The following is a 20,624-nucleotide window of genomic DNA, read 5'->3' on the forward strand; positions in this document are numbered from 1 at the left end:
GGCATTTTAATAAAAAAAACAAAAAAAAAGGTCAAAACAGTTAAAAATTACCCGTACGCGCACAAAGAGCGCGTATGGTGCACCTTCCGTTAATTACTAACGGAAGGGGTGTTTTTTGTTTAATTTACAAAACACGGGGAGTTTTTAACTTATTTTTAAAATAGAAATACATTTTTAGCCGATTTTTTAAAACATAAGAGAATTTTATGCGTTTTAGCATATAAAATTTTTAGAAATTGAAACTTAATTCAAGTTTGTCTTAAAAATTGAAAATAAAAAACATGGCTGTGGGGGTAGGGATTGTGATGAGGACGTGTATAAGCATCATCGTCATTTGAATAGGACATATCCATGAACCATGATAGTGGATGTGAGAGGAAGAGGATGGGGATGGGGCGTGGAGGGGTTGAGGATCCTAGGCACATTTTTGCTTGGACCCGATTTGATCAAAATTTGAATCAATCATTCGTTTAATTAATTTATGATTAAAAAAAATAATTAATTATAAAATAAATATATCACATTTATTTTGTAATTAAATTAATTTAATCGAACTAAATTTGAACAAGAATTTCCTAAAAATCCTAAAACAGTAGAGTAGAGAGAGAATGTGTGGCATTTTCTTGAAATATGCATCGCATTTGTCCTCTATTTACGGTATCACTCAACAAGCAAGGTGCATGAACCCTCCAAATAAAAAACCAAGCTCCTTCCCCTCAAATTTTTGTTTTGATTTCTTTTTTAACATAGTGATTTAATGATTGTATTTTTATGGTTTTAAATTTGAATATCACAAATTTGAACTTTATTAATAAAATAAAGATGGACATTTTATACCAGTGTCTTGTAGGTTGATGTATATATTCATAATTGCATATTTTTAATTTCAAAATATCACGTATGTTGTGATTTTAGAACGAAAAATGTATTGTAATTTTGGGACTAAAAAAGCCCAAAATCAATTTTTTTTTTAGATTAAAAAGACGTGATTTTGAGTTTTATGAAATTAAAAACGTCACTTGTCATAGTTGTAGTACCAAAAAAAATTATAACCTTATTTTATGGGACTAAAAAAATATTTTGCTCCAAAATCTCGCCATAGAGGATTGCATTTATACTATAACTTTGGTCCTTATAAATCTATAGAGACACTATACCATGAGTTTGTCAATAACTACGAATCCAACAGAGGCGAGAACCTAACTCTATGTTCATAGTGGCAATTACTAAGACACAAATTTGGCAGCAATTTTGCACCAAACAATAGAGATTGAGGACAGGATTTAACAATTAGAACCCATTCAACCACAAAATTCGCACAGCAAACTCTTTGGAACTGTTACATCACTAAATTTAACATTGTGGAATCCGTCCCACCTACATTTTTTGATTGGCTATGATTTTCTTTCGGATAATTTAAGATTAAATTGTATCTTTTTCATGAAATTCTTGCAAGAATATATTTCGATATGTTCCCACAAAAAATATCTTTCAAGATACATGGAGAAAATATTTAATAAGGTAAATTGTAACGGGCGTTTTTAAAGTTTATCATAATTATAAATATTTCATCATTGTCTGATAATTACAAATATCTATCTAACAAATGCCCCTTCGTGATAGCCAATTGTAGAGGGTATTTGTTAGACGATCGTTAATTCTAGGGGAAATTTGTAAACTTTCCAATAATGAAAAAGAAGCTGTAATTATGATAAATTTTAGGATTCTTCTCTTGAATCTGGAATGAGTTCAAGGAAATCTAAGCTATATCATGTGATATTGGATTCGAATTTTTAAAAAAAATAATCAATCAATTAATAAGTATAATAATACTTTTAATTTGATTCGAACAAGAACTTTCAATATTAAAATTTATCAAGGGAAATACTGCATAAACAGACAGCCAGATATACATACCTAATTTTTGAAATAATTTTTTTTTTTTCTTAACTTTCACATCTCTTGAACTGGGGCTCTACATAATAAACAGATGAACCCACGAAGAAACCGACGAGCCGTTGGCTTAGGTTAGGCGAATTCTTGGTAATAAAAGGGGTAGTTGAGAGTCGGCCAACTTGTTTTTCCGGTAATTAATTAAACCAACTTTTTTTTTCAAAAAAATAAGTATATATCATTACATCAATTAATTATGATACATTCGTTAAATAAAACACACTCATTACAAAAAAGATGAGAAATAAAATCATATAAGTGATAAATATTCACACTTTGACAGACAAAAAATCTATAACCTCATGCTTGTAATGTTAAAATATTTTACTTTTAACTGCTCGATTAAAACATCATCGATTACGAGCTCGTTCCGTGTGGATGAAAAATGAATGTACAAAAAAGATGAAAGTTAATGTGTATATATAATATAAAGATTCATGTTCGGAGAATAAATAAATAGGAAGTAAAACTAGATCCATGTACATATTTTTCTTCATAACACAATTTTGTTTCCGTCTAAACCTGGCAGAAACGTTAAAGTATAAGACTGAAAAGACCATAAAAACTCTAGGAAAAATATGATTTTTCGCTACGGGTAATCACTATAGCCAACAGAAGAAGACCGTGGCAAATACAAACCAACCACAACTTCGATAATGACCATCAACTATTATTTCTGTAAGTGTGGCCAAAACATTAGCCAATTGGCCTTGATTATAGCTAAAAATCATGGCGAAAATTGACTAACCATGGTAAAAATTAAGTTTTTGATTTGATTTTGTTAATCAATGGTTAATAGTATTGATTTATCATTATTTTTAAGCCATGGCCATTTATAGTATAGCGAAAACTTAACTTTTTAATAGTGAAAATACATATTTTATTTTTATATTTTATACATAAAAGAAGAGTCATTTATTTGAGATATTGATATTTAAAAAAAAAAATATTTCATTCATGTTTTTGTTTCATGCATATTTTTATTAATAAATTTAGAGGTATTTTCTAACCAAATTATCTTTATACATTTGCACACACTAATGTATGTAAAGAAGTACATCTTCACTCTTGTAAAGTTAGTTTGGTAAAAAACTACAGCAAGTTAGTAATAAGCTGATCGGGGTACATATGAATTTTTCTTCAACTTTTTTGTTAATATCAATAAATTTTATAAATCTGTCAATGAATGAATTTATTTGTTAAATGAAAGCAAATATCATGGGTACTGCATATAATATTTTAAATTAATTTTTTATAATTATATTAAATCTCAAGTTGATAAGAATTAAATAAATATTTCATATCAACACCCAAATCAGGGATCTTCAATTTTTGCCTTATCGCATGTCTGATAATCCGTGGTCACGGGTTTAAGTGAAGCTAGTTGTTGTCACTTGAATTTCTGATAACTCGTGGGTCGCGGGCTATCTTGGTAGCATTGCTACTTAATTTTTTTCTCTTATTCATACTTAAGCTATTTTTTTACAACTCCCATATCTGTCGTGAAGGCACCTAAAATATAATAAATATACCAAAAAAACAAGCATTATATCACAAGAATTTTAAAATATTAACAAAAAAAAGTGCATCTTATAATTTGCCCTAATCAAAACGCCTAATTAATCATCAATCCAATTACAAATTAATATTTGGGGCCTTTATCCTATAACATATAGGTAACATGGGGTGATTACAGTCGGCTTTGTATGTCGACAAATTTATAGGAAAAAAAACTCATTGTTTATAGAGTAATTAATTGATAATTTTTGTTTTTCTTTCTTTCTATTTATATAATATTAAATTTATATATTTTATTTTTATTTATAATATATTTTAAAATATAAAAAAATTATTTTCATATATACCTAGAAACAACGTATCACATCAACTAGTTTATTTATAGGAAAAGGTGTTGGTGATTGGTAGTTGTGTGGTTTAGTGAGTCCGTAAACAGTAAAGTAGAGTTTGAGTTGGTGGCTAAAGAGAAACCGCGTCGACGGGCCCCAGTTAGCTTAGTGCCAACCACAAGCTTCCCGGCTCCCTCCATCCTCAGCATAAGGTTGGCGTTGGCAGTTGGCAATATGAATTATATTTGTGAATTATAAATCATAAGTATTTAATTAATTTTTTTTTATAAAATTAAGATTTTCTAAAAATATTTATGATAAATAAAAAATAAATTAAGATAAGATAGTTGAAAAAAATGTATTGGCATTAAATTATAGGTAGGTTTAAATATATAAAAATATTGTATATATAATGGGGGGGCATAGGCATAGGCATAGGCATAGGGCAGGTTGAGGTCCAAGAAAGCTAAAGGGACGTTTGTGTAACAAAAATGAATATTTTATGCAAGGCTGTGGATTGCATGCTTTCTCCAAATATTAAATATTGCCTTTTCCTTATCCTTACCCTCTTATTACAACTCCACCAAAAACATTCCTTCCTTGCTTCAAATTTATGCAAAAATGAATAAAAATTTATTTTCAATTGATTTACTACATATTAAAAAAACTTTTTTTTTTAATCAAAATCCCCTTATAAAGATGAAGATGGACCTTCTCATATATATTATCATATGTGAGTATAAGAATAGCTCAATAAAAAAAGAATTTATTTGACCTGTAATAAGTCAGTAATAGTCACAATGGGATGTATATATAGATTTCTATTCAATTTTTTACTAATATCAATAAATTTAATTTTTCGTCCAACAGAGGGATCTATATGTTTAATAAAAGCAAATGTCAATGATACTAAAATATAACTTTTTAAATTATAAAAAATTTATATATAATTATATCAAATTTTACAAAAAAAAAATGGTGCCATTATCTCTAATTTTAAATTAAATCAATAAAAGATGATACAATTAAATTTTTATATTTTGTTAGTGAGAGGGAGAGGGAGCAAATTGACATTGGGGCAAAAGTAGTACAAATATTAACGTGTCACAAAACGCACAACACGTTACACCTTTTTTCTGTATGGCTCTCTTGCAACTCTCAGTAGTATTGGTAGAGAAGATGACGCGTCATCCGCGGAATAATATGCCAGAGCACGCTTTTGTATGATATGACCTCTCCCATGTAACTGATAGTGACACGCTTTTCTCTCTATCCCGCCGCACGCCTTAACCCTAATTTCGTCTGGATAAAATTGTCGGGTTGTACCTGTCCTTAGTTCGATGGGCCGGATCTTGCAGCAAGCCTGGCCCATCGTATCCGTGAATATTCTTGGATCCATAAGACCCGGATCTTTTATTGGACCAAGAATGAAATTGTATTCCTCCGGGTTGGGTAAACCATGAATATCTAATTCACACTATATAATTGAATTGGAATTTTAAAAAAAAAGAAATTAATTTGGGTTAAATTTATTTTAATATCCGAATTATGTATACCATTTTAACATGAATAATTATAAATATTTTAATTCATACCCAAATTTTATTATTTGTATAATTTGGAACTGAATTAATTTTTTTTATTTATTTTGGCTATTATCTATTTGTATAGTCATCATAATAAATATATAAAAGAACTTATGTGATTTCTATCAATATATTTTTATCTTTCTTGAATCATTCTATTTCCATTTTATCAAAATTATACTTTTACAATTTTGATATTTTTTACTATCTAACTTATATTAGTAGCAAAGCCCACTCAAGAAATAGATTTAAAATAGAAATATTGTTCTAATATAATAAAAAAAATAAGATTAAATATTTATTCATCGTCAAAGCTACTTTTGGATTTAATCAAATACTAAAGTTTGGTTACAAAAACTTAAATTAAAATTCAAAAGTTTAAATTTTAAACTATATTTTTTAAAAAAATTATGTAAATTGAATTTATTTGAGAATATAATGCATTTTAAATTTTACTTGTAATATAATTAATTAGTAAGTAGTATGTCATTTTATAAATATTGATGAATAAAGGTACTAGAGAATAACAGAATAATAAAATATTATTAGAAAGCACAAAACTTAAATGTAAAAGTAAAATAATTTCAATAAAGTCAAAATATATTGATTGAAATTTATTTGAGTTTTTCTTTAGTACATTTGTTATTTCTCATTAGTATATAAGGGTAAAAGGGGCATTATATAGAAAGATAATACAAAAAATGAAAAAAATTAATTAGATACCAAAGTGATATTAATAATAAAAATTCATGTATTCATTAAATTATTTATAATTACTCAAATACCAAAGCGATATTAACAGTAAAATTCGAAGATCAATATAAATTTATTAATTAAGTAGATGTGATGGTTGATGCCAATATCACTTTCTTTTATATATATTTCTACAAATGCAATTTATCAGATTGTTCGACTATGAAAACTGATTACAAAGTATGTTTACATGAGTGGTGAAACCACCACATCTCCAACATACAATACAAGGCCGAAGTTTCAACATAAAAATGTGTTTTTTTTTTTTTTTTTTTCCTGGAAAATTTACTAGTTTTTACGAATTTTTAACCATGTGGATCAAATTTGATGGAATCTTCAAATGTAAGGGACTAAAATTTAATGAGGAGAAATATTAAGGACCAAATCTGAATAAATAGCATAAGTGAGAAACCAAAAGTCATATATATTATATATAACATGATTGCATACATGATGAATAAAAAAAAGCCCACAGAATATTTTAAATCGGACCAAATCTGCATAAACTCCGAGTCCAAAAGCTAACACCTGATATCCGGCTTTAAACCCATTTATATTTTGAGAAGCTGACTGAAGAAGGGCGGGGTGGCGTCCCTATTTCAGGGTAACATGGATCAACCTTTCACAAACTATTATTTACCACACTGATTAAAGGAGTCATGATTACAGCATCCAAGCACGCAGGCCATGAAAACGGCATCCTCATACCATTTTGTGACAATCAAACATGGAATGTCAACCTTAGAATTTGTCTACAGTAATCCCATCTCTAAGAACCTCGTAAGCATCTCTGCTTCTGGATTTCTTCATTCCAGCAGTGAAATTGAGCTTTGATTTCTCAGACGAAATACAAGTCACTTTGACCCAAACGATCACTTTCGTTTTGATTCCCTCTATGTCAGCCAGCTTACCTTTCTCCAGATAACCAGTTACAACAGTTGAGAAACGCAATACAGATGAATCTTTGTAGCCTACTTCACAGACTGATGGAATGTAAACAGTGAGCTTCCCCGTCTCCTCATTGAACTCATAATTGGTGGCATCACGAGGGAATATACCAACGGCCAGGTCATACTCCTTCAGGAGCTCAGGCAGTGGTTTTTGCATTTTTCCTGAGAAGGAAAGTTTTGTGTTCACAAGCAATAGAACAAACACCCCCCCCCCCCCAAGAACAAGGGTAAGCACCAGTAATCAATCAGAGCACCTCATCCCAACAATAAACACAAAGCAGTTAAATAACAAACTTTTAATTCTTATGAGATTATATATTATATACGAGCTCTTTTGGGAAATCCACGATGTGCTCAACTTGCTGCAGCAGACATACTACAGGAGCCACTTTGCTAACCTTTTGTTTATTATACAGTTTTGGGTAAACGCAAACTTGGTTTTACACAAGCAAGAAGATGAACATGGCAGATGTTGCATAGAACAAACTGGGAAGACGAAAACTAACCTTTTAACTTGTTGACCAACCATTTGGCTCCTCCTTCGATACTGTTTGACAATGACTGACAAAAGAAAATGGATAAAAATAAAGTAACAAATTAGTGTAAAGGCAACATACAGAGCATGCTTTGCTTATTTATGGTAAACCATAACTAATTCATTCCTTGAAAAATCTTCACTCCAGCACAAGATACAATAGAAATCCATGGAGCTCATCAAATAATAACTTATAGGATGTAATTTCAGTTAGTGGGGTCTCTAAAGGAAATGAAGACAGAGATGAACTTTTCAGTAAACCAAAATTTGTCTAACTTGAACTTCCCTAATCATTGTCCCTTCTTTTCTCAGTCAGCAAATTAAACTTTAGATCCCCCCCCTCCCTTGTAAGAAATATAATTCTCATCATGGTGTTGTCTCATTGCTCATAGGTGAAGCATGTAAACATGGAAACCATCAGAGGTCATAGAGTGTGCTGTAATTTGCAAACTTTGTCATAGAACATCAAAATTCTTACACAATGTGTTGTCTCATTGTTCAACAAATTCCTTCAGCAAAGAAAAATCGCATCAAACAGCAAAATCTTAGTTATTAGTAAATCCTTAGATACTTCAACAGCAATGCCATAAATTTTACAACATAAAAATTTCCACTCTAAGCTTCAAAAGATGGAGAATATATATCTTATTTGGAAATTGGGGATTAAAATACCAAAACAATTGTCAAGGCCCCAAACTTGAACTATCACAAACAATCAACCCACCCATAAGTAAACCAAACTAAATAATTCTCAAGGGTGTAATTACTACACCAAAACACATCGATTCTTAAATTCCCAAATCTGATATGTTCTGTAATTACTACACCAAAACATCGATTATTAGATTCCCAAATCCGATACGTTCCTATCAAAGTCAGAAAAATGAAATCCAGAAACCTCAATTTAGAAAAACTCAGGGAATTGCAAACGGATAACAAACACCTTCCAATATAGTCCAAAATTCAGCAAAGTTGCAAACGAAACCAACAAGAATTCCAGCTAAAAGTTCAATACAAGCAATCAGGAAATCCTCATACAAAAGATTGATAAAGGAAAAGAAAAAACAAAAAAAAGGATTTAGAGTCTTACGCTAATATCATCCCCAACGGAGTTAAGTTCCTTGTTGGCTTTTTGGCCCAGCCAATACGAACCCACCTTGTTCAAAATCTGATCCATTAACAGAACTCAACTAACAATTTGTGCGGGTCGAATTTACAAATGTTCAGATCTGAAGCTAATTTCAACCACTCTCTCGTCCCAGTTGACTTGAGCTATAATTTCAACGCGGAGCGGGAGAGCCAGGTATACGTTTTCTTCGCCACTTTTGGGCGCTACGCAGTCTTTTCTTTGTGGAGTGTTTGCGAAGAACTTCTAGAAAAGTGTTCTCTTGTAGATAAAAGAAAAAGAAAACGAAATTGCAGCCGAATTAAAAGTAAATAGTTTTTATTAAAAAATAAATCAAAAATTAAATTACATAATATTTGAGAAAGGATTATTTTTAAAAATAAATTTAATTTGATTAATGTTCATTTCATCCTCATGTGTTAAAAATATACTAATTTTATTTATATTTGCACTTGTTATTTGTTAGTATAATCTTTTTCACAAAAAATAATAAATTTTATTTCGACTAGTATATTTTTATTTAAATTTTTAAAAATATTAATAGAAAAAATAAATATTTAATTTAATAATAATCTTCTTAAGTAATATAATTGTTGATTTTTGCACAATAACTAAGTTTGCAAGATTGTAAAAAATAAATTATTTCATTAATTAATCATAGCCATTTAATTTGTATTTTCTAATGATATAAAAATAATATAATTAGATAATATAACATATAAAATATTAAAATTCTAAAATATTATATATGTGAAAGTGAAAATTTAATTATTTAAAAATTTTAATATCAATTTTAGATATATAACTTTAAAAATAATAAAAATAAATTAAAATTATTATAATAAAGATAAAGTAGTAAAAAATAAAATTAAATTTATTTACAAAAAAAAATCAAACTAATTAGAAGCAACCTCAAAGTACTTTTAACTTTTAATTGAAAAACGTTTTCTTTCACAATTTTAAAAACATCTAAAATATCTTAAAAATATTTTTTTTAAAATCAGAAGTTGAAAAATACTTTTCCAAAATTAAGTGCCAGAACACGCTTTTGTACGATACCTCTCCCGTGTAAGACACGCTTTCTCTCTCCCGCCGCACACCATAATCCTGATTTCATTCGGATAGAATTGTCGGGTTGTACCTGTAATCCGCCGGTCCATACTCCATAGTTCCGTGGGGCGGATCTTCCAACAACCCGGGCCCATCTCATCCGTGAATATTCTTGGATCCATAAGACCCGGATCTTTTAATGATTTCTGAAACCCATATTATTGGCCCAAAAATGAAATATATTCGCCCGGGTTGGTGTAACCATGAATTTCTAATTCACACTATATAATTGAATTGGGAAAAAATAAAAATTGAATTGTGTAAAATAACATATGATTGAAATTTATTCAAGTTCTTCTTTAGTACATTTGTTTTTTCTCATTTAGTATATAAGGGTAAAAGGGGTATTATATAGAAAAGATAATACAAAAAATGAAAAATTTTAATTAGGTATTAAAGTGATATTCATGTACCAATTAAATCATTTGTAATTATTCTAATACCAAAATAATATTAATAGAAAAATTTGAATACCAATATAAATTTATTAATTAAGTAGATGTGATGCTTGATGTCAATATCACTGTCTTTTATATATATTTCTAGAAATATATGGATTAAATCGATAGATTGTAAAAGCTGATTAAATATATTAAAAGTTGTAGACAAAGATATATGTTAGAAAATGAAAAGGATATATATTTCACATACATGATTCATTACATTATTCGACTATCAAAAACTAATTAAGTATATTTAAAACTTTAAATTAAAGTATACATTTATACTATTTATTTAGGGGAGACCCCTAAGATAACCATGCATCATGGCGGATAAATGTGGATGACCTAAAATAGTACCCTTAATATACCTATTTCTCGGCAAAATGTCTATTTTTTATTAATTAATTATATTACCAATTTATACACATTTAAAGTTAACTTTGTATTAATTTTGATTGATTATTTATTTTTATGCCTTTTCTTTTTCATTTAATTTAAAAAATATATTAAAATAAATTAAATTATTGATGCACACACATCAAACATTTAGTCATAAAATCTCAACTTCATGATCTGGACAAAGTTTTTGTAAGTATAGGCGTACATTACAAATTTCTTCTTACATAATAACTTGATAAAAAATACAATTACATTGATAACTATTTCTTATCAGTCACAAAATCTAGCTAAACTATTTCAAGAATCTTGGAAGATCACTATGTTTGATGTCAGATTCATAGAATCAAGTACACGTAACATTATCATCATTCTCATGTCTAGCACATGAAAAAGAAAGATAATACAGTCTCATAGTAAGGACTCGTAAAGTATATTCACAATTCACATTGTAGTCTCATGTCTAACTCAGATCTACCTTGTCTGAAAGTTCAGTGTCTTGATGCAATAAGCATACATGAAGGCAAAGAAAACCGCGAATCCAACCAGAACTGCGGCCACCGGCCCCTTGAAGTTTGGATCGTATCCGAAGTGGTCTTGGATGTACTGTTTGATCATCGGTTGAGTGGATGTCCCTGCTACTCTAATTGTTGTTTGCACGTCCCCGTATTGGCCGATGATTAGTCCGTATACTGTCCACGCCACCGGGCATATCCAGTAGTACCATATCCACCATTTGGGAATTTTCTGACAATAGAAAAGATATTTCAAGACTACACTTTTGTGTTGTAAAATCATATGCCTTAATGATTTAAGGTGAAGAGTATGCATGACTTACTGGTCGGGGGATGAAGAAGCCAGAAAATAAGTTGAAAAGAGCGTAAAAGGCTGCAGCAAAAATTGCTGCCACTTGGTGGTTTGGTGTGATGGCAACGGTCATCATGCCGTAGTATGTGAAGTAGAGGAAGGAGAAGAAGGTGACGAAGTAGAACCAGAAGAACTTGGTTGCTGTCCATTCGAAGCTCACCATTGCATACACTATTAGAGTGTAGAATGTTGTTTGAATGAGCACATACGGTATCTCTACGATCACCTGCATGATCAAGTAGCGTTAGAACTTGAATGTATATAGTTGAATTGCTAAGAATTCGTGTCATGCTTTACCTGTGCAAGGGCATATGGTAGTGCTGAGTACATTCCTGCAGCCCTCTCTCGATAGAACACAGTTCGTTCCACGGCTACAATAGGTTGCACTGTCGAACAATTATTGATCCCAAGGAACAAAACGGAGGCATACATTGCTCCAATGATAGTCAAAAGATCTGTGTCTGTGTTCCTGAAGGGGAAAAAGAATGAGATGATTGAATTAGTATGGATTTTCAGGCATGTTGCTAAACTTGTCAAATGTATGGGGATTGATCTACAAACTTTTTCATCCCAATTCTCCAGAAGATCGTCCCAACTAGGAGTGCACAAGCCAAAGTGAAGAAGTATCTAACAAGATTATAGTCGGGACTTCTCCAGTAAGTCCACCATTGTTTCCATAGGCAGGACTTGAATTGATCCCATGTGGGTTGTGAGTATTGTGTGCTGAAGTATAGGTTTTTCGCCCCGGGAGCCGGCATGCTCAACTCTTTTACGAGAGCCTTAGTTCGCCTGGTGAATAGTCACACATGCACATAGGATTAAACTTGTGGTTTATGGACATTTGGAGGTGTATTTTTATTGACTTACTGATATAACGATGTTGATTTGTAGTGTTCGGCGAAATCTAGTCCAAGTCTGGCTTCTGTAGCGCCCGAGCTAGCTTCGAGCATCCAGGTTGCTGGATTGTATTTCTCTTTGATTCTTGGGACTCCAGGAATTGTCTACATAGATTAGAGTACATTATATTTATTTTTTGTTTCGTCGAGTTAAAGAAAACAACTTCATTTTGAGAAATACCTCAAAGTATTCAATGACTTTCTGTGAGTGTTGGCCTAAGGGTCCAGCATAGATAACACGCCCTCCTCTTTTCATTAGAAGTAACTAGTTCATAGAAAGATGCGAGATGTCAAAGTCTAAAAACGAGGTAGATCGATAGTATGGTAAGTACATAATTAAGGGCAACATTTTATGTGTTACCTCATCAAAAGTTTCAAAGATATCGATGCTAGGCTGATGTATCGTGCAAACGACGGTTCTCCCTGTGTCGACTGTATTTCTCACTGTCCTCATGACGATAGCTGCTGCTCTTGCATCCAGACCAGAAGTCGGCTCGTCCATGAATATGATGGATGGGTTGGCAACAAGTTCAACAGCTATTGTCAATCTTTTTCTTTGTTCTGTTGACAATCCAGTAACTCCAGGGATCCCAACAATGGCATCTTTGAGATTGTCCAGCTCAACCAAATCCATCACCTCATCAACAAAAGCCTATATACAAATAGGGAGTATAATTTAACTATATATTGCAGTGCTCTTTATGTTAATGTGATGTGGTAAAAAAAGAACTTACCATCTTTTGTTCATCGCTAACTTCTTTAGGTAGCCGAAGGAATGCAGAGTAGATCAAAGATTCATGGATAGTTACTTGAGGCGAGTGGATATCATTTTGCTCACAATATCCAGAGATTCTTGCAAAGGTTTCTTGATTCTTGGGAAATCCAGATATCCTAATGTCACCTTCAATGTAACCACCCGTCTTTCGTCCCGCCAAAACGTCCATTAGAGTTGTTTTTCCTGCTCCGCTTACCCCCATTAGTGCAGTCAGAATTCCTGGCCTAAACACTCCAGTTACTTCACATAGTAATTGGAGTTTGTCTTCTATTACTCCTTGTTCCTTCATTTCCTATCAAAACAGAATAAATAGATTCATTAACTATGTTAATAACGCTATACACTCTAGATGTAGCTTAAGGTTGACAGAAGTTCTTACTGGTGGCATGTCGACAAAGTAGTTTACGTCGTCAAACGACATAGCCAAAGGGGTAAATGGTAGAACCATTCCTCTCTTTGGGGCAACGCCTCGAACTATCCCAGTGCTCGAGTTGTCACTTCTGCTTAATTCGTGGACACTAGAACGACTGCTCATACGCTGCACTATCATTTCCACTGATGAAAAGACAATGAAAAACATATTAAATAATCAAATATGATATTGTTGGTGTAACCAAATGATCTTATATATGTTCTCTAATGATTGTTACTTGTATTGTTTCCATCACTAGAGGTTAAGGATCGAGAGAATGAATTTTTCTTTGACTTTGTCGTTTTAAGTCTTGGTGTTCCATCTGTATCTTCCTGCTCGACTTCCATCTCCCTCGCTTGCTCTTTGGATATTATAGCTTGTGGTTTTCCAAGAGCTGTTAAAACAAGGAAACATTCATCACACTCCACGTGAAACATGTATGTGTATCAAGGAGATTATTGCAACTTACGGTTGAGATACATGAGAGCTAAAGTGAAAAGAACATTGAAGAGTAGCGTGAACCCCAATAACGCTCCCATGCCTATCCAATACCAGTTCTTGTCAACGAAAATTTTGAAATTGTTCATTATAGCCACCCCTAATCTTCTAGTGTTGTCCGACGCCTACACGAGAGATCAAACACTGGTTATTAACCATGTCATCTTTCCTTAAATGATAACTAAACAAACTCAAGTGGTCGAAAGAAACACAGAGCTTTGACTCACCAATTTGTTCATCCATCTCGAACCAAACATCTCGTTTACTACGAGGGCGTTATAGCCGTAGCTCAAAGGTGAAACCCAAAAACCCCATCTCCACCAATCTGGGATTTGGTCTGCAAATGCAAGAAGTAGTTGTGTAAGTCATTATCATTGTATAGATCATGCAAGAACGTTTTCTTTGTTTATAAGGTTAGGTTCTATTTTTCCTTTCTGTTTTCACTTGCATTATGTGTTGCATGACAATAATACACGTTCGAGAATTCATAGTCAATCATTGACCTTTAGGTAGGATGAAACCACCCAAGAGGAAAACGAGCAAGAGAGCAAGCGAGCCACCGGTGTTTGCTATGATCATCGTCCTACATATTCCTGCTATCAACCTGAATATCCCTGCAGCCATTTGCTGGATAGCAAATATCAACAGGAATTGCTTGAAAAACCTGAGAATGTAATAAAAATCTTCACTATTAGCTCCAAACTTTAAATCTTGTCTGAACATTTCTCGTAAAAATAGAAAAGCAGGGTGACAACTTTAGTCTCTATAGTAGACTAGTAGAGACATTCGAGTCTGCAAAGAAGTGAGGCATTAACCTATTGAGAGAGAAATATAGGTCAGAACTTATACCTGCTAGGTTCAGGGGCGAATCCGATGGTGTAGTATGTTGTAACCATCCACACGGTAGCCTCAAAAATGGAGATTGGTATCCGTAGCAAAAATGTAGGCAGAGTGAAAGCCCAAGGAGGGTGGAAAAGAATGTCTCGATGCTTGTAGAATACCGGAAGTCTCTGTATCGTAAGTGAGAGCTCTGCAAAGCCGTTGAAGGTGTTGCATATCATGCTAAACAACAATGCACCAATGTAGATTGCACCATCCTGTTCGTTCCTAGTATGCATTTGAGTGCGTAGAAAGACAGTCGATGTGATGATGGCAACGATGAATATCTGCACGGTCTTAAAAACGTAGACGAATGAGTTTCTCCTGATCAAAAGCCATTCCTTTTCGAAGTTGGCCTTAAGGAGCTGTCGTTTGGGGATGGAGTACTTCTTGAACACTAGAGCTGCTTTATGGCTTCGGCTCTTGTCGTAAGGGACAGATAGTTCATTTTCAAGGCGTAAGCCGACGTGGAAGCGTTTGAATCTTTTGGCAAATTTGCTAACATGAATGTATCTATATGGTTTGCTTCTATCTGCCCAGTATTGCTCCTGGTCTTTTCTCGATGTGACCTGGATTAGATGTAGATGTTAGGTTGTTAGCATTAGAATCCAATGAAAATACTTGAAAAATACCTTTTAAGGGAATAATGTTTTTCCTCTAATTCCTTAAATCACATCAACATCGTTACATCAAAATTGTACCATTAATACTCATCTTTGTTTCTAGTAATAGATGTAGGAACCTATGATATGTTATTTAGTGTAGAATGATATCGACTTAAGTATACTATGATATAAATAACAAGACATATCTTTTGTTGAGCTATTCATAGTATTTACCTCTTGCAAGAAATCGGCAGTTCCTTTTCTTTCAGGGCATTTGAACCCACAACTTTCGAAGAATTCAATGATGTGCTCTCTCGGGCCTTGATACACAATTTGACCTTCTGACAATAGAATAATGTCATCGAAGAGATCAAATGTCTCTGGAGCTGGTTGGAGAAGGGACATGAAAATTGTGGCCTCCGTGAGATGTACAATTTGTTGCAAACACTTGACTATTTGAAATGTTGTTGAGCTGTCCAAGCCCGTTGATATCTCATCCATAAATAGTGTTTTTGTAGGCCCAACAATCATTTCTCCTGAAAGTTAAGAATCAAAACGCAAATTATGAAGTCGTTGTTCAACCTAAGATCATGATGGTCAAATCAACGTCGACCAAAGTCGATTCCATCACATCAGTACAATATAAATTCTATTGTTGATATGATATAATTCACACCATTTCTTTGTACAACCACTTTATATTAAAAAGAAAAACTTACAAATCTGTGCAATTGGTTCAAAATATAATAATATATGTTATATTAGCAATTTAAAATTGGTCAATATGCTATTTGGTATTAGGTAAGAAAAAGTTGGAAATATTTCAACACTAGTAGACTTCTTACCTATTCAGTTTCCCTTTCCCCATTGGGTGGGGACAATTGGGACCATGTTGTTGTACTAAGAATCTTTCTATTGCTTCTAATGTATTAAAAAATTTAGATGATTTATGGGTCCAAATTTTAGTGATTGGAGTTGGGCAGATAAGATTTGGTAATTCCACCAAGGGATTTAGTCAACAAATGCATCATCCTTAACTACTTCAATGAAACAAGAAACACACCTCAATTTGTTTCCTTTTCTTTTTTTTTTAATTATTATTCTAGTTTGTGTGATCATAAATCTTTTTCTATTGATGCTTTAGATTTAGGCAAAATGACCACTTAAAATTTTTAAATATTACACTCAGTTTTAATTTAAAATCAATTTTGTACGTAGATATTAAATTTATGACTTTTTTTTAATCAATATCATATTCGACCCGACCAAATAACTAGAATTTACAATTATTATTGTATTTATCATATGACTGATTATTTTAAAAAAAATTAAATTTATCTGAATTCAACAAGAACTAGAATTCATTTAAAACTATATATTACCTGTTGTAACACGCTTCTTTTGACCTCCAGAAATTCCTCTTATCATTTCATCCCCGACAATGGTGTCTCTGCACACATCAAGCCCCAATATCTGCATTTTTTTTAATTTGGTAGAAGAAAATGTTAGTATTAACCCAAGATGCTTTTTTTTAAAAAAAGAAATTAATAATAATAATAATGCTTTTCATGAATAAAAATTGATTTGTTCACCAACTAAATCAAGAACCTTCCGAATGGCCCACCAACAGCCCAAAAGGCATGTTGGTGGGCCCAGCCATAGCCCAACTACAATTGTGATGTATATTGGGAGCTGGTGAGGAGTGATTTTTGACCGAAAACAAAGAAAGATCATTAAGGCCCCACAGTCACATTTGTTGAAACTAAATTTTCTGAATTTTTTTAATGTTAATTTCTATTTTTATATGCAAAAATTAAAAATATATTTAGATTAATAAAAAGGGTCGTTTATTTTTTGTATAAATAATCTCAAATTAATTTATTTTTATTTGAACATAATCAATGATTAAAATAAATAAATGATATTGAATATATTTTCAACTGAAAATGTATAAAATAAACGTATAACCGCATTTTCAAATAAAAAAAATTAAAAAATTGAATTATATAACCATAAACTTTCTCTTTTTTGTTTTAAAAAAAAAAGGAAATAAAATATGCTTACCCTTAGAGTGTAGTCAGTAATAAGACTGCTCTCTACTCCCTGCATGGCAATTGCCTGACATGATGGAGCACATACAACACACAAAAAGCACAAAATTATTTTTTTTTTAAAAAAATAATAATTTAAATCATAAGCCAAAAATAATATTTGAGCATTAATTACTATAGTATTAATTACCTTCATGAAAAGATCAACTTCTGCCTCAGGAAAGATACCAGCTTCTCTTTCCCTTCTTGCAAGCTCACTCAGCAGATCTGTTTAATTATTTTCCCAAAAAATTTAATCACATCGACCGAAAATAAAACTAAAATCAAGGGCAAAATGGTATTTCATTGATCCTAAGGGAAACTGAAGGTGATGTTAATAAGGTGCAATGTTACGAAAATGGCCCTCGACCAGCCAAATCGTGGCAATTTAAAACGAGCTGAAAAATGGACGTAGTAGTAATTTCATACTCTTAAACATAAATTAGAAGATTATATACTTTTAAATTGAACTCGAGACTGATTTGATAATATAACAGACTTATCATGTATATGAGAAATGACTTTATATATATATATAGAAAGAAAGAGAGAGAGAGAGAGAGAGAGAGAGAGAGAGAGAGATGTAGTGAAGTTAGGACAGTTTTAGTACCGTATCGGGATCCAACACCCTGGCATCTTGCTGAGAAATCCAGGGTTTCTTTCACAGTCATTTCTCCTACATGAACATCGTTCTGGCTAATATACGCTGATGTTTTCTGTGGTACAAACTCATTCAGCATATGCCCATTGTATGTGATTTCTCCCCTTATCTGTTCCACAAATTTTGCACTATTATGTTACATCAATATTATTATTAACTGTAATTTAGCCTACTAGCTAATTAAAGGTTCCAACTTTTTGTTGTAAAATAATGCTGCATTTTATTTTTTGTTACTATGTAAAATTTTTAGACTGAAATTTTAGGACCTCAATATTGTAAAAATAAAGGGTTAAATACATTTTTTGTCCCGCAACTTAAGTTATTTGGCTTTTTAATTTTTTTAACTATCTATAGTAGCATTTTAATCTTATATCTTCTTGATTGTCGACATTTAATTAAAGGGCGAAAATGTTAAATAACTTAAAAATTATGGGATCAAAAATATATTTAATCTTAAGAATAAATGCTATGAACTATGAAGTTAGGTAAGTATAAAAATCATACCTTTAAAGTAGGGTCTAATTTTCCTGCTAGAGCCAACAAAAGAGTCGTTTTCCCAGAAGAGGGAGGTCCTAATAGAAGTGTCATCCTGTCACATTTTTAACCAATTATTAGAAGAATTTATAATTAATTACTCCATTAAAAACTAAAAATATCATATTGTTAATTATATTGAATATTAATTAAACTATGGTTCAATTATTATTTTATTAGTAAAATTATTAAATTAAAGAAATTAGTACTTAATTACCTGGAGGGTTTTATGATGCCTGAGGCATCTTTGAGAATTGTGAGCTTTGTTTTCTTAGCCAGACTGATTCCGAAGCAGCCCAGCGCCATCTCGCCGATGTTGCGGGCAGCGTTTGGCAGCGTCGGCAGCGCCCTATCCCCGACGAAGCAGTCGGCCTCCACCGTCAAGTGCTCGAACCTCACTTCCACCGTCGGAAGGGAAATCCCAACTCTGGAGTTAATCAAATACGAAATTGTAAAATAAATTAATCAAATTTATCGGATATTCTAATGTCGTGAAACAGTAACTATTAATAACTTTTCGAAATATTTTATTGTTTTATATACAGAACGTAACTCACATTGAATATCGATCAATCATCATTGTTAACACCAATTTACAAGATACATATATTATAAACTTCCCATTTTCATTTGAAAGTTTAATATAATAATGAAATTATTATTCTATAATCAAAGATTCGAACTTCATTTACACATTTAGTTTTTTTTTTTTTTACGAATTTTGTTATGAACATCTCACATTTGGTCCTTTTTTGGCAAATTTAGTCAAGTGTTGACAATTTTGATCCTAACGACTTATAGTTACGATACAAAAAAAAAATCTATTACAGTGTGAAGTGGACCAAAATTGAAACTTCAGGACTAATTTTATCAAAAAATGATTAAATGAGAGATGTTTAAGACTAAATTGGTTTAAAAGAATGACTAAATGTGTAAATATAGTAAGTTACAGAACTAAAAGTACTAACCACTCAAAGTTACAGAATCAAAAATATAATTTTGCCATAAAATAAATCTCCCCACAATTAATCAACTTGGAAAAAAATTCAAAAAATTAATAAAAAAAAGAAAGAGAGAGGTAAAACTTACTTGTCAATTCTATTCCTAAGCTTCTTCAAGAACTTCTCATTATCTTCCTCAGCAACCCTGAAGAACCTGTCAATGAACTCTTGCCGATCGTTCACGTCAAGCTTCCTTACATCAACTTCCCGGTGGACAACCTTAGTCTCCACAAACGTTTTGAATACGCTTTTCCTCAGCCTGTCGTACGTTGGTAGTTTCTCCAGCGCAGCCCATCTCAGGGCTTCCTCGTCCTCCTCCGCCCGTACGCTGCGCCGCCCGCCGGAGTCCATGCTCCAGCTACCCCGGCTCGTTCGCCGTCTCGAACCCCGCATTTTATCCTCCATTTTCGTCTTATGTGAAATGAAGGAAACCTTGATTAATAATTAGTCCTAAAATATAGCAAAAATGATACGACCATACAAATATATATAGATATGAACGGATGGAAGAATATATACATATACATATGTACTTACTTGTTAAGGGAATTAGGGTTGGTAGAGGTTTGAAATTAAGTGTAAAAAGAGTGGCTTGTGTGTATCTTGAAGAAGGCCCAAGGAAGTTTTTGAAGAAGTCACTCTCATGTGTATATATGGAGAAGTATTTGTCCACGGAAACTGGTTGGTTGAGTTTAGTTTTATGCTTG

The 20,624-nt window shown here is 32.2% G+C and overlaps 2 protein-coding genes across 2 annotated transcripts; both read right to left on the minus strand.

Moving 5' to 3' along the window:
• Positions 1 to 6,749: 6,749 nt before the first annotated feature.
• Positions 6,750 to 8,949, minus strand: LOC105163720 (uncharacterized protein At5g01610). Its single transcript, XM_011082167.3, has 3 exons — positions 8,715 to 8,949; positions 7,596 to 7,650; positions 6,750 to 7,251 (listed from the first exon to the last, which is right to left on the minus strand). Exons 1-3 carry the CDS (start codon positions 8,799 to 8,801, stop codon positions 6,881 to 6,883), a joined length of 513 nt encoding a protein of 170 aa, XP_011080469.1. The 5' UTR covers positions 8,802 to 8,949; the 3' UTR covers positions 6,750 to 6,880.
• Positions 8,950 to 10,997: 2,048 nt separating this feature from the next.
• Positions 10,998 to 20,624, minus strand: LOC105163730 (ABC transporter G family member 29). Its single transcript, XM_088878019.1, has 23 exons — positions 20,455 to 20,624; positions 20,006 to 20,328; positions 19,134 to 19,343; positions 18,887 to 18,971; positions 18,332 to 18,491; positions 17,873 to 17,949; positions 17,696 to 17,749; positions 17,014 to 17,104; positions 15,866 to 16,167; positions 14,997 to 15,595; positions 14,651 to 14,811; positions 14,375 to 14,484; positions 14,119 to 14,272; positions 13,888 to 14,043; positions 13,617 to 13,792; positions 13,197 to 13,529; positions 12,824 to 13,114; positions 12,644 to 12,727; positions 12,434 to 12,567; positions 12,128 to 12,355; positions 11,864 to 12,035; positions 11,538 to 11,792; positions 10,998 to 11,446 (listed from the first exon to the last, which is right to left on the minus strand). Exons 2-23 carry the CDS (start codon positions 20,320 to 20,322, stop codon positions 11,174 to 11,176), a joined length of 4,422 nt encoding a protein of 1,473 aa, XP_088734145.1. The 5' UTR covers positions 20,323 to 20,328; positions 20,455 to 20,624; the 3' UTR covers positions 10,998 to 11,173.

Source organism: Sesamum indicum, linkage group LG1, assembly GCF_026168435.1.
Source record: "Sesamum indicum cultivar Baizhima isolate 11 linkage group LG1, ASM2616843v1, whole genome shotgun sequence".
Taxonomy (NCBI): domain Eukaryota; kingdom Viridiplantae; phylum Streptophyta; class Magnoliopsida; order Lamiales; family Pedaliaceae; genus Sesamum; species Sesamum indicum.